Genomic DNA, 12,877 nt, shown 5'->3' on the forward strand with positions numbered 1-12,877 from the left:
TGGGCAGTTTTGGGGTGATTTGGGGGATTTTCAGGGTGACTTGGGGTGTTCTGGGGTGATTTTGTGGATTTCTGGGGTGACTTTGTGTCTTTTTGGGTGATTTGGGGGATTTCCGGGGGGTCACTCACGTTTCATGCGGCTCCAAAGCTGCTTCTTGCCCTTGGGGGGGGGCTGGGCCCGGGCCCCCTCCCCGTAGTGTTGGGGTACGAGGGTTGGGGGGGGCGGCCGAATTGGGGGGGTCCCCGCGCCCCCCCTGCCCCCCCGCGCCGGCCCCGCCCCCCGCGGCCCCTCCCCCGCCCAGCGGTGGGGGGGGGGGGGCTGGGGGGGGTTGGGGGGGGGCAGCTGCGCTTGGGGGGTCCCGTATGGGGGGGGCGGCTCCTCCAGCCCGGGAACCGGCGGCTGCTGCGGGGGGGGAACATGGTGTTGGGGGGGACCCAGGCATCCGGGACCCCCCCAACCCCCCCAGAGTGACCCAGGCATCCGGGAACCCCCAAACCCCGAGAGGGGACCCAGGCGTCCGGGAACCCCCAACTCCCCCAGAGTGACCCAGGCATCTGGGAACCCCAAACCCCCAGAGGGGACCCAGGCGTCCGGGAACCCCCCAACCCCCCCAGAGTGACCCAGGCATCTGGGAACCCCCAAACCCCCCAGAGGGGACCCAGGCGTCCGGGAACCCCCCAACCCCCCCAGAGTGACCCAGGCATCTGGGAACCCCCAAACCCCCCAGAGGGACCCAGGCGTCCGGTTCCCCCCTCCCAAAAAGGGACCCAGGCGTCCGGCCCCCTGACCTGGCCGAGGCCGCTCTGCTGCCCGGGGGGGGCCGGGGGGGGGCTGTTGGGGGCTTTCCGTAGCCCCCCCAGCCGGGCCCCCCCCGCCCCGTACGCGGCTGCTCCATATCCCGAATTACACCCCCTGCAATGAGACCCCATGTGTCAAGAGACCCCCCCTCAGCCGGGGGGGGGCACAGAGCCCCAAACCCCCAAATGCCCCCCAGACCCCCCTCCCCATCAGGGACACCAGTCTACCCCACCTAAACTGGTGGGGGACACCAGGTCTGTGCCCCCCAAACCCCTCCTGTGCCCCCCAAACAGCCCCAGACCCCACTTAGAGCCCCTACACCCCCCAACCCTCCAGAACCCCCCAGCCCCCCCAAATTCCCCTGTGCCCCCCCAGCCCCCAAATCCCTGCGCCCCCAGCCAGGACACCAGGTCTACCCCACCTAAACTGGTGGGGACACCAGGTCTGTGTCCCCCCAAACCCTCCTGTGCCCCCCAAACAGCCCCAGACCCCACTTAGAGCCCCCCAGGCCCCCCAGACCCCCCCCGACCCTCCAGAATCCCCCCAGACCCCCCAAATTCCCCTGCGCCCCCCCCAAATTCCCTGTGCCCCCAGCCAGGCACACCAGGTCTACCCCATCCAAACTGGTGGTGACACCAGGTCTGTGCCCCCCCCCAAACCCCTCCTGGACCCCCCCAAACGCCCCCAGACCCCCCTTAGAGCCCCCAGGCCCCCCGTGCCCCCCAGCTCACCAGCGGGTAGTAGTACCCATACGGGTAGTAGCTGCTGCCGTAGGGCTGGTACCACTGGTAGTACGGCGGGGTCTGCGGGGGGGGGTCGCCCTGCGGCTGTGAGTACTTGGGGGGGGGGGGGGGAAGCAAACAAAAGATCAGTGGGACCCCCCCCAAACCCCACTGAACGCCCAGACACCCCCAAGAGACTTTGGGACCCCCCAGGACCTTTTGGGACCCCCCAAAAAACACTTTGTGACTCCCCCGTGCCCCCCCGGCCCCTTTGGGACCCCCCCAGGACCCTTTGGGACCCCCCCCAAAACCACTTTGTGACCCCCCATGTGCCCCCCAGGACCCCCCCAAACCCTCCCTGTACCCCCCAACTCCCCCCACACAAAAGACTCTGTGACCCCCCCGTGCCTCCCAGGACCCTTTGGGACCCCCCCCAAACCACTTTGTGACTTCCCTGTGCCCCCCAGGACCTTTTGTGGACCCCCGTGCCCCCCAGGACCCTTTGGGACCCCCCAGGACCCTCTGAGACCCCCCCCGAAACCACTTTGTGACCCCCCCCGTGCCCCCTAGGACCCTTTGGGACCCCCAGGACCCTTTGGGACCCCCCCAAAACCACTTTGTGACCCCCCCCGTGCCCCCCAGGACCCTCTGGGACCCCCCAGGACCCTCTGAGACCCCCCCAAAACCACTTTGTGACCCCCCCCGTGCCCCCCAGGACCCTCTGGGACCCCCCAGGACCCTCTGAGACCCCCCCAAAACCACTTTATGACCCCCCCGTGCCCCCCAGGACCCTCTGGGACCCCCCAGGACCCCCCCAAATCCACTTTGTGACCCCCCCCCCGGACCCCCCGCTCACCTGCGCCCCCCCGCGCCCCCCCCGCCCTTCCCTCCGGCCGCCGCTTTGCTGATGGACGCCAGCGCCTGCCGGGCCTTCTCCCACTCGGGGTTCTCGTGGGCGGGGGGCGGCTCCTCCCGCCCCCCCAGCGCGAACTGGGGGGGGCCCTGTGTGTTTGGGGGGGGGGGGGGGGGGAACAAACCAACCCGGTCAGAGCGGCCGCGACCAGGCCCGGCCCCCCCGCCCCGGTTCTGCCGCCTCCCCGCGCTCACCACTCCGCCGCTCGCTGGTCCCGAGGTTGGCGGCCATGGCGGGGCGCCCGCTTTGTGCCCCCCCCCCCAAAAATTATAATAACGGGGGCGCAACCGAACCCCCCCCCCGGAGCGACCGGCGGCGGCGCGATCGTCCCGGCGGCTCGCGGGGACCAAGATGGCGGCGCCGCCTTCCCCGTCCCCTCCGCTTCCCCTGTGACGTCACGCCCAGCGGCCAATAGGGGAAGGGGGAAGGCGGAAGAGGCGGGTATCCCCGCCAATGGGAGGAGGAGCGCTGCGAGCGTTGACCAATAGAAGGGAAAGGGGCGGGCTGATTGATTTCCTCAGGAAGGCGGGGCGTCGCGCACGGCGGCCAGTGGGAGGGAGGAGCCGCCGCGCGTGGTGGCCAATAGGAGCGGGAGGAACGGAAAGGGGCGGGGCTAAAGGAGTCCCCTCGGGAAGGCGGGGCGTCGCGCAGCGGGGGCCAATAGGAAGGCAGAGCTGAGCGTTTTGGGGGGGGGGAACGGCGGCCGGGGAGGGACAAATCGCTGTAAAAGCGCAACGGGGCCGCTATGGGGAGGGGAAGCAGGTTTTAGGGACTTCGGGGTCCCCAATGTTCCCCTGTCCCCGTCCCCAGGGCTTTGGGGTCCCCAAGTCCCATCTCCTCATCCCCACCGGCCCTAACGTGTCCCCCCCGAACTCCTGGGTCCCTCCCGAACTCCTGGGTCCCTCCCTTTTAACTCAATGAAGCAGCATCACCCAGACACCTGGATCCCCCTTAATGCCCCCCCCCAAAAACGCAGGAGGAGGGGCTGGACCCCCGTTTTGGGAGGAAATGCACATATTATGGGGGATTTGGTGCCCTGTTTTGAGGGGGGTCAATCCCCACTATTTTGGGGAAAATCCCCCATTTTTGTGGAGATCTTGACCCCCTGTTTTGGAGAGGCTGACCCCTGTTTTGGGGGTGAAATCCCCTTTTTGGGTGTCTCATTCTCCATTGTTGGAGGCGGGGGGGGGGGGGGGCCTCAACCCTCGAACCCCCCTTTTCCCAATAACACACGAACCCCAAAGAACTGGAAAAATCGTTTATTTTTTTCTTTAATTGGGGGGGGGGGGGGGTTCCCCCGACTCCATTTCTGGGGGGAAGAGGTTGGGGGGGGGGGGAGGGGCGACACCCCCCAATAACAAAACACCACGGGGGGGGGGAGGGGGAGGGGGGGAGGGGCGGGGAGGGAAGGGCTACGACACCAGCACTGGGGGGGGTGGGGGGGAGGGGGGAAAAACCCCCCAAAAAACCGGCGGGAGGGGGCGGGGGGCGGGGAGGGGCGGGGGGAGGGGCGCGGCGGGGGAGGGGCGCTACCAGAAGTCCCGCCGGTGATACGCGTCCGGGTCGCAGTATTTGGTCACCACGACTCTGTTGGCGAATTTGCGGCCGGTCAGGCCCTGCATGGCCTTCTGGCAGTCGAACACCGACGTGAACTCCACGAAAATCTGGGGGTTGATTAGAGAAACCCGTTAATTAGTGGTTAATGGGGTGGGGGAGGGGCGGACGGGGGTTATGGGGGGATGGGGGGGAGGGGAGGGGCCCCCATGGGCCCTGAACAGCGACGTGAACGCCCCGAAAATCTGGGGATTGATCGACCACATCTCCATGGGTTCGTCCGTTCCATCCTTGTCCCTTTCGTGTCCCTCTCGTGTCCCTCCTGTCCCCTCAGCTCCTATTCCTGATGTCCCAATGTCTCCAAGTGTCCCCCAGTGTCCCCAACGTCACTTGTGTCACCTTCCCGCACCCCGGGACGTCGACACCGTCATGGATTGGGGGATCTCGATGGGTTTGATGGCCCCGTGTGTCCCCATGTCCCCTCTATGTCCCTCATATCTCCTGTTCCTCAACTCCCAATGACCCCACGTGTCCCCTGATGTCCCCAAATGTCCCCAATGTCACTTGTGTCACCTTCCCACGCCCGGACCTCAATGCCATCCACGGGCCGGGGGATCTCGATGGATCTGCCTGTTTCATCCTCGTCCCTCTGGTGTCCCTCCTGTCCCCTCAGCTCCTATTCCCGATGTCCCAGTGTCTCCAAGTGTCCCCCAATGTCCCCAAAGTCACTTGTCTCACCTTCCCACACCCGGGACCTCGACACCATCAACGGGCCGGGGGATCTCGATGGATCTGCCTGTTCCATCCTCATCCTTTCCACGTCTCTTTCATGTCCCTCCTGCCCCTCAGCTCCTATTCCTGGTGTCCCAATGACCCCCACGTGTCCCCCAATGTCCCCCAAACGTCCCCGGTCTCACCTTCCCGCACCCCGGGACCTCGACGCCGTCCACGGGCCGGGGGATCTCGATGGATTGACGGCCCCGTACTTGCCGCACTCGTCCCTCACGTCCTCCACGATCTCCTCGTACTCCTCGTCGTCCAGCAGCTCCTCGGGCAGCACCATGTTGAGCAGACACAGCACCTCGGTGGGGTGTCCCCCACCGTCACCGCCGTCCCCACCAGCCCCGGCACCTGCAGCGTCACCGGCGTCTGGTTGATGGTGCTCTGGGGGGAAAACGGGGGGTCAGGGGCACATGGGGACACGCGGGGACGAAGCCGGGGGCTCCTGCTCCGGCCCCTGTGCCCCCGAGTCCGTCACGTCGTCACCAAAGTTATTGTCACCCGTGTGTCACCTCCCCCCTCACAAGGACCTGGGGACAAGGAGAAGGTGCCCCGACCCCCCTGGAAAAGGGACCCAGGTGTCCGGGTGTCCCCCGGGCCCAAAAAAAGGACCCAGGAGTTCCGGTGACCCCATAAAGGGACCCAGGAGTTCCAGTGACCCCATAAAGGGACCCAGGAGTTCCAGTGACCCCATAAAGGGACCCAGGAGTTCCGGTGACCCCATAAAGGGACCCAGGCATCCTCACACCCCATAAAGGGACCCAGGAGTTTGGTGTCTCCCACATGTCCTGTCCCCAATGTCCCCATGGTCCCAAATGTCCCCACTGTCCCAACGTCCCCCCCATGTTGTCCCCAACGTCCCTATTCTCCCATGTCCCCAAAGTCCCATTGTCCTCCATGTCCCCATATCCCATTGTCTCCCTCAATATCCATTGTCTCCCTCAATATCCCATTGTCCCTCGTGTCCCCTAATTGTCCCATTGTCCTCCCACATTGTCCCCAACGTCCCTATTCTCCCCATGTCCCCAATGTCCCCCATGTCCCCCCACTGTCCCCTCACCAGTGTCGCGTTCTTGGCCCCCACACTGCCCGTTGCACCAGCAGCTTCTTGTCCCCCAGTTGCATCCCGTTGAGCCCCGCGATGGCCTGGGGGGGGACAGGGGGTGACATGGGGGTGACATGGGGGTGACACCGGGGGGGCCCCGACTCCGCCCTGGGGGGCCGCCCATTTTCGGGGCAATTTGGGAGCGTTTTAGGGGGGGATTTGGGGCACAAAATCCCCAGGGGGATGACAAAGGGGTCTGGGGGGGCCACAGGGGTTTTTGGGGACCACGCCCCCAATTTGGGGGGTTCTCCCGACCGCCTTTTGGGGTCCCAAGCCCATTTTTGGGGGCAGCACCGGCATATTCCTGCTGGGTTTTAGGGCCCATTTTGGGGGGATTTGGGGCAACAAAATGCCACGGGAGGGATGGAATTTTTGGGGGACCCTGGGGAGGGTTTGGGGACCCCCAGCCCAAATTTGGGGGGGTCCCCAACCCCATTTTGAGGTCTTCAACCCCATTTTTGGGGAGACACGGCAACATTTCCCTGCTGACTTTTAGGCCCATTTTGGAACCATTTTGGTGCATATTTTGGGGGAATTCCGGCACAAAATGCCCTGGGGGGCTGGTTTTTGGGGGGAGGACCCGGGGGGGGTTTGGGGGACTCCAACCCCCAAGTTTGGGGGGTCCCCAACCCATAGGAGGATCCTGACCCCCATTTTTTGGGGGGCACAGCAGCACTTCCCTGCTGGACTTCAGGCCCGTTTTAGGCCCATTTTGGTGCATTTGCAGAAGATTTGAGGCACAAAACACCCCAGAGGGGCTTGTTGTTTGGGGGGGACCCCGAGAGGGTTTTAGGGGACCCCCACCCCAATTGAGGGTCCCCGGCCCCATTTTTTGGAGCACACAACAGCATTTTCCCTCGTGCATTTCCTGCAGCTTTGGCCTCATTTTGGGCCCGTTTCGGTGCGTTTTGGGGGATTTCAGGCACAAGACACCCTTGGGGGGCTGGTTTTTGGGGGGACCCCACGGGGGTTCTGGGGACCCCCCCAGGTGGGTTTGGGGTACCTGGTCGGTGACGTTGATGTCCACGTACTCGCAGAACGCGTAGCCCTTGGACAGCCCGGTCGCGCTGTCCTTCACCAGGTTAAAGGCTTTGAGGGGCCCAAAGGACGTCAGCAGCTCCTTCACCTGGGGGGGGACGGAATTTGGGGGGGTCCTGGGCACGTGGGGACCCCCCCTGGAACTGGGGAACCCCCCCTGGGATCGGGGAACCCCCCCAAACTGGGCACCCCGCATTGAAACACCTGGTTCCTGAGCATCAATGGGGAGTTTGGTTTGGGGGGGTCCCCCTGCGGTCTCTGTGCCCCCCCCCCCCAAAAAAAATTGGGGGGGTCGCAGGATGCAGACACCCCCCAGAACTGGGGAATCCCCTGGGATTGGGGACCCCCCAAAAACCAGATCCCCCCACCCCAAAGCACATTAGAAGTCAATGGGGGATTCAGCCCTTGAGGGGAAATTGGGGTCACTGTGACCCCCCCGGAGTTTGGGGGGGTCACGGGGGGGTCACAGGGACTTGGGGACCCCCCCGGAACTGGGGACCCCACCCCAAAATCAAGGAACCCCAAAATGTGGTACCCCCCCCAACCACCCCCCCGTCAATGGGGGGATTCAGCCCGGAGAGGGGGCTGGAAATTGGGGTTCCCTGGGGGTCCCTGTGCCCCCCCCGGCCCTGAGACCCCCCCCAGACTTTGGGGGGCGCCGGGGGGGTCTTTTTTGGGGGGGGGGGGGTCTTTTTTACCTGGTCGTCATTCAGATAATTGGGGAGCCCCCGATGAAGAGCTTGTGAGCAAGTCGGGCACCACCGTGGACACGACACCTGGGGGGGGAACTGGGTCAACTGGGACGAACTGGGGGGGGGGGGGGGGGGGGGGGGGGGGGGGGGGGGGGGCGCAACACCCCCAAAATTTGGGGGGAACCCCACACCCATCCCCCCCCAAAAAAAGATTTAAAAAAAGACCAAACAACCCCAAAAAAAACAGAGCTGTGGGGGGAGGGAGATCGTGGCAATAAGGGGGGCTTGGGGACCCCCCAGGTTTTGGGGACACCCACTTTGAAATCCTTATTGTGGGGGGGTCACAGCACCCCAAAAATTTAAAACTTAGAGTTTAAACCCCTTTTTACCCCCCCACAAGACCCAACGAGCGACCCACGGGGTGCAGGAGTTCGCAGTGACTCGTGTCCCCCTCCCCACATTTTGGGGTCCCCCATAATTTTGGGACCCCCCCCTGGATTTTGGGGACCCCCCTTCCCAATCCAAGTTGTGAAGATATCACAACACCCCAAAACCTTCAAATTTACATTTAGACCCATTTTTATGCTCCCAAAATGAAGCAGATGGGAAGACCCACAACGTGCAGAAAATCGTGGTCTCTCGTGTCCCCCTCCCCACCTTTTTGGGGGGTTTTTGGGGACCCCCCCAGATTTTGGGACCCCCCATTCTAAATCCTCTTTGGGGGGGGGGTCACAGCACCCCAAAATTTTAAAATTTAGACTTAGACCCATTTTTACCCCCCCAAAACAACCCGACACAGCAGATGAAAAAACCCACGAGGTGCGGGAGTTTGCGGCGACTCGTGTCCCCCTCCCCGCATTCTGGGTCCCCCCATAATTTTGGGGACCTCCCCGAGATTTTGGGGCCCCCCCACCTGGACATTAGACCGAGGGGTTCTCGGACATCCCGGGGAGGGGCTGATAATCGTGGGGACGCCGAATTTTGAGCGACTGCCCCTGGAAGATGATCCCGTCAAACGCCATCGCCTGCGTCGTCTCATCCACCGAGCGGAACTGGGGGGGGGACACACAAATTAGGGACCCCCCCCCAACATTGTGGGACCCCCCCCAGACCCAAACTGTGCGGTTTTTACCTCTAAAAAGGCAAAGTTTTTGTCCTGGTTGATCTGGACAGCGAGGACGGGGTTCCCGGGGGCCTGGGTCAGCCCCCCCAGGCGCATTTGGGCATTGAAAAAATCCATCATCGCCTCCTGAAAACGGGGGAGAAACGGTAAAAATTGGGGGGTGACACAAAATGAAGGGGGGGACAGAAAGTTGGGGGGCGGGTGAACCCCCCAGGGGGGATTTGGGGTTTTTTTTGGGGGGGAAATGCGGCAAATTCCAGCCCTGCGGCCTCAAATCAAGGGGTTTCTCAGCCCCCGAATCCCCCATTTTAGCCCCAAATCTCATCCCCCCAGGGTGTCCCCTTGGCGTCCCCAACCCTGGTGTCCCCTCGATGTCACCCCAGCGTCACCTTGGGGACGTTCTCCACATAGAGCCCGCAAATCTCCCCTAAATCTCCCCAAATCCCCCCCAAAATTGCCCCCAAATCCCCGTTTTTTCCCCCAAATCTCACCCCGCCAGCGCCCCCTATGGTCCCCCACAGCATCCCCTCGATGTCCCCACCCCAGTGTCCCTTTAGTGTCCCCCATTGTCACCTCGGTGATGCCAAAGGGGACGTTCCCCACGTAGAGCCCCCCCAAATTTCCCCTGTAAATCCCCCCAAACACCCTAAAATCCCCGTTTTTCCCCCAAATCCCGCCACACCAGCGCCCCCAGAGTGTCCCCTCGATGTCCCCAACCCAGTGTCCCCACAGTGTCCCCCCGTCGTCACCTCGGTGATGCCGAAGGGGATGTTCCCCACATAGAGCCGCCGCGCCTGTCGCGTCATCTGGGACCCCACGACGGGGACAGGGGTGGGGGTGACGGCGAGGCCGTCGGGGGTCATGGTGGGGAGCAGCGCGGTGGCCGGGATCTGCCCCGCCGCTGCAAAACGGGGGGACAAGTCAGGGGGGGGCCCGGGGGGGTTTGGGGGAAATTCGGGGAGTTTTGGGGAAAGTTCGGGGGGTTTGGGAGGCTCTGAGGGGGAGAAATTGGGGGCTCGGGGTGAGCTCAGCTCTGGGTGGGGGGCACTAGGACCTGGGCGAGCCCTGCAGGGTTTGGGGGGACCCAGGGGAGATTTGGGGTGCTCGGGGGGGCTGTTAGACTGGGAGGCAGCTCAGGGAGGTCCCAGGGGAGTTTGGGGGAAATCTGGGGGGGTTTGGGTAAAGTTTGGGGGTTTTAGTGGCCCTGAGAGGGGGAAATGTTGAGCCCCACAGTTGCGAAGAGGATGGCACTAGGACCTGGGGGAGCTCTGGGGTGGTTTGGGGGGGTCAGGGTGGGGTGTCAAGGTTGGGGGGGGTTGAGAGATCATGGGGGGGGGGTTTGAGGAAAATTTGGGCATTTTTGGGTAAATTTGGGGAAAATTTGGGGGCTTTTGGGGCTCTAAGTGAAGTTTAGGAAGCTTTGGGTAGGGGGACTAGGACCTGGGGGAGCTCTGCAGAGTCTAGGGGGACCCAAGAGACATTTGGGGGGCTCTGGGGGGGTTTCAGAGTTGAGGGGGTCAGGGAGGGTTTGGGGGGGTCTCGGGGAAATTTGGGGTGTTTGGGGGGTTTTGGGGAGCTCTGAGGGGGAGAAATCGGGGGCTCTGGGCGAGCTCAGCTCTGGGTGGGGGGGGGGCACTAGGACCTGGAGGAGCTCTGGGGTGGGCACTAGGACCTGGGGGAGCCCCAGGCGGTTTGGGGGGGGGTTGGGGGTTCTGAGGGCATTGGGGGGGTCCTGGGGGGGTCCCACATACCCTGCATGGCCTTGTACTGCATGGGGGTGATGTGCTCGAAGCCGGGGGGGGGCACATCCCAGTACTTGCGGATCTTCTTCTTCTTCTCGTGGCGGGGGGAACGGCTGGCGGGGGGCAAAGAAAGGGGGGTGAGGGGTTGGGGAGCACCCCCTGACCCCCCCCAAGACACCCCCAAACCCCCTTGACCCTCCAGAACTCCCTGATCCCCCCCAGACACCCCCAAACCCCCCCCAGACTCCCCCAAACTCACCTCAGGGGCCCCGAAAGGCTCAAGGGCGACCTGGTGGTGGGGGGGAGGAATCAAAAATTAAGTTAAATAGGAATTTGTGACCCCCCGATTTAATTAATGTGACCCCCCCCAACCCAATTAGAGTGAGCCTCTCTTTAATCAAGCTGACTCCCCTACTTAATACCCCCCCAATTAACCCACGCACTTCTAATTAACCAGAACCCCTCTCAATTAATCCCCGTGATGCCCCTCAATATAATTGGGTGGCCCCCTCTTTAATTAGCGTGACCCCCCCATTTAAAGTGACCCCCTCCAATTAATTAACTGAGCCCCCCACTAAACTAATCTGAAGCCCCATCAATTAAAGAAACCCCCCCATTTAATTAAAGTGACCCCACAAATTACTGAAGGCCGCCCCAAGTTAACCAGGGGGCCCCCCCGACTAATCAATGCCAACCCCAATTAACCAGCCCCCCCCTCCAAATTAACCAAAGTGCCCCCCTTAATTAATTAAGGCTGAGGGAGATAGGGGGGATGTGGGGGTGTTGGGGGGGTAGGCACAAGAGGCTGTTCTGGTGGGTTTTGGGGGGATTTGGGGTTCGGAGGGATTTGGGGGTGTCCTGGGTGGTTGGGGGGGGTCATAGGGGGGTGATTTTCAGGGTGGGGGGGTCACCTGTGGCAGCGCCGCTCCCAGGACAGGCAGCGCTGGCGGGGGTTGTGTGAGTTTTGGGGGGATTTCCCAAGGATTTGGGGTTTGGGGGAGGGTCGGGGGGATCCCGGGGGGGGGTGATTTTGGGGGTGGGGGGGGTCACCTGCGGCGGCGCCGCTCCCGGGACAGGCTGCGCTGGTCGCGGTTGCGCCGGTCGCGGCTGCGGCTGCGGCGTTTGCGGTCGCGGCTGCGGGAGCGGCTGTGGCTGCGCTTGCGGTGCCGGTTCTCCTTGTCCCGCTCTTGGGGAGGGGGGGGACGGACAAACGTTAGAGGGGGGGGCAGAATCCCACAGAGTCCCCTTTGTGGGGCAGTGCCGACAAAAACCCCCCGATCCCACTCAAAATGCATCAAAATCTCCCCAAAACCCACCCTGGGGACCCCCTGGTTCTACTTGTCCCGCTCGGGGGGGGGGGGGGGGGGGGACAAAATGGGGGGAGGGGAACAAATGTTGGGGGGGGGGCGCCAGGATCCTTAAACCAGCCCCCCCCGGCCCGGGGATGCACCCCCAAAAAAACCACCCAAAATCTCTCAAAATGCCCCAAAATCCCACCCAAAAACCCGCCCTGGGGGGCTGAACCCACAGACATGGACCCCCGGTTGTTCTTTTACTCGGGGGGGGGGGCACAAAAAACGGGATGGGGGGGTTTAAAAATGGGGGGGGCAGGATCCCAGACCCCCCCCCGGGGGTTGCACCCCCAAAAACCCACCCAAAATGCCCCAAATCCTCCAAAAATCCGCCCGGGGGGGGGGCCCTGCACCCCCACACGTGGGGACGGGACCAACATTTGGCGGCGGGGGGGGGACAGGAAATTGGGGGGGTTGGGGACCCCGGGGGGGGGCACAGGGACCCCCCCAAAGTGGGGCCGGGGTGGGGGGGGGACACCCCATGGGGGGGGACACCCCAAAAAGTGGGCGGGGACACCCCAAAAATGGGCGGGGGGGGGGGGGGTCAGGGCCCGTGTGAGGCCGCGGAGGTGACGGGGATGCGTGGGGGGGGGGGCGCCGCCCCCGCCTCGGTACCTTGTTTGTTCTCGTTGAGCTGCCGCTCGAACTCGTCAAAATCCGACATGACGGAGGCGGCCCCGGGTCCCGCTTCTTCCTCCCGGTTCTTCTCCTCCTCCCCCGGCCCCGGTTCAGGCCCCGGTTCCCGGCTCCGCGTTTAGGCCGCGGCGGCACCGTCCGCCCCCCCCCGCGCTCGGCAACGCTCGGCCACTTCCGGCCCCGCGCTTCGGCAGCTTCCGGCCGCCGCTCGGGACTGTTCGGGACGCGCTCGGCTCTTTCCGGCAGCCGCTCGGGTCTTTCCGGCTCCTCTCGTTCGTTTCCGCCGCCGCTCGGCTCTTTCCACCGCCGTTCGGTTCTTGCCGCCGCCGCTCGGCCCTTTCCGGCCACGCTCGGTCGCTTCCGGAACCGCTCGGCCCTTTCCGCCTACACTCGGTCATTTCCGGAGCCGCTCGTCCGTGAAC

The 12,877-nt window shown here is 63.9% G+C and overlaps 1 protein-coding gene across 1 annotated transcript; it reads right to left on the reverse strand.

Annotated features, from left to right (window-relative positions):
• Positions 1-3,955: 3,955 nt before the first annotated feature.
• U2AF2 (U2 small nuclear RNA auxiliary factor 2) lies at positions 3,956-12,788 on the reverse strand. Its single transcript, XM_065658044.1, is given in 17 exon segments — positions 3,956-4,097; positions 4,905-4,960; positions 4,963-5,088; positions 5,091-5,151; positions 5,828-5,856; positions 5,859-5,913; positions 6,876-6,998; positions 7,609-7,634; positions 7,637-7,660; positions 7,663-7,686; positions 8,516-8,654; positions 8,735-8,851; positions 9,475-9,626; positions 10,477-10,580; positions 10,727-10,756; positions 11,518-11,653; positions 12,435-12,788. Coding segments are annotated over 17 exon segments (1,386 nt in total). The 5' UTR covers positions 12,484-12,788; the 3' UTR covers positions 3,956-3,962.
• Positions 12,789-12,877: the final 89 nt, after the last annotated feature.

This window comes from Caloenas nicobarica, unplaced genomic scaffold, assembly GCF_036013445.1.
Source record: "Caloenas nicobarica isolate bCalNic1 unplaced genomic scaffold, bCalNic1.hap1 Scaffold_418, whole genome shotgun sequence".
NCBI lineage: Eukaryota > Metazoa > Chordata > Aves > Columbiformes > Columbidae > Caloenas > Caloenas nicobarica.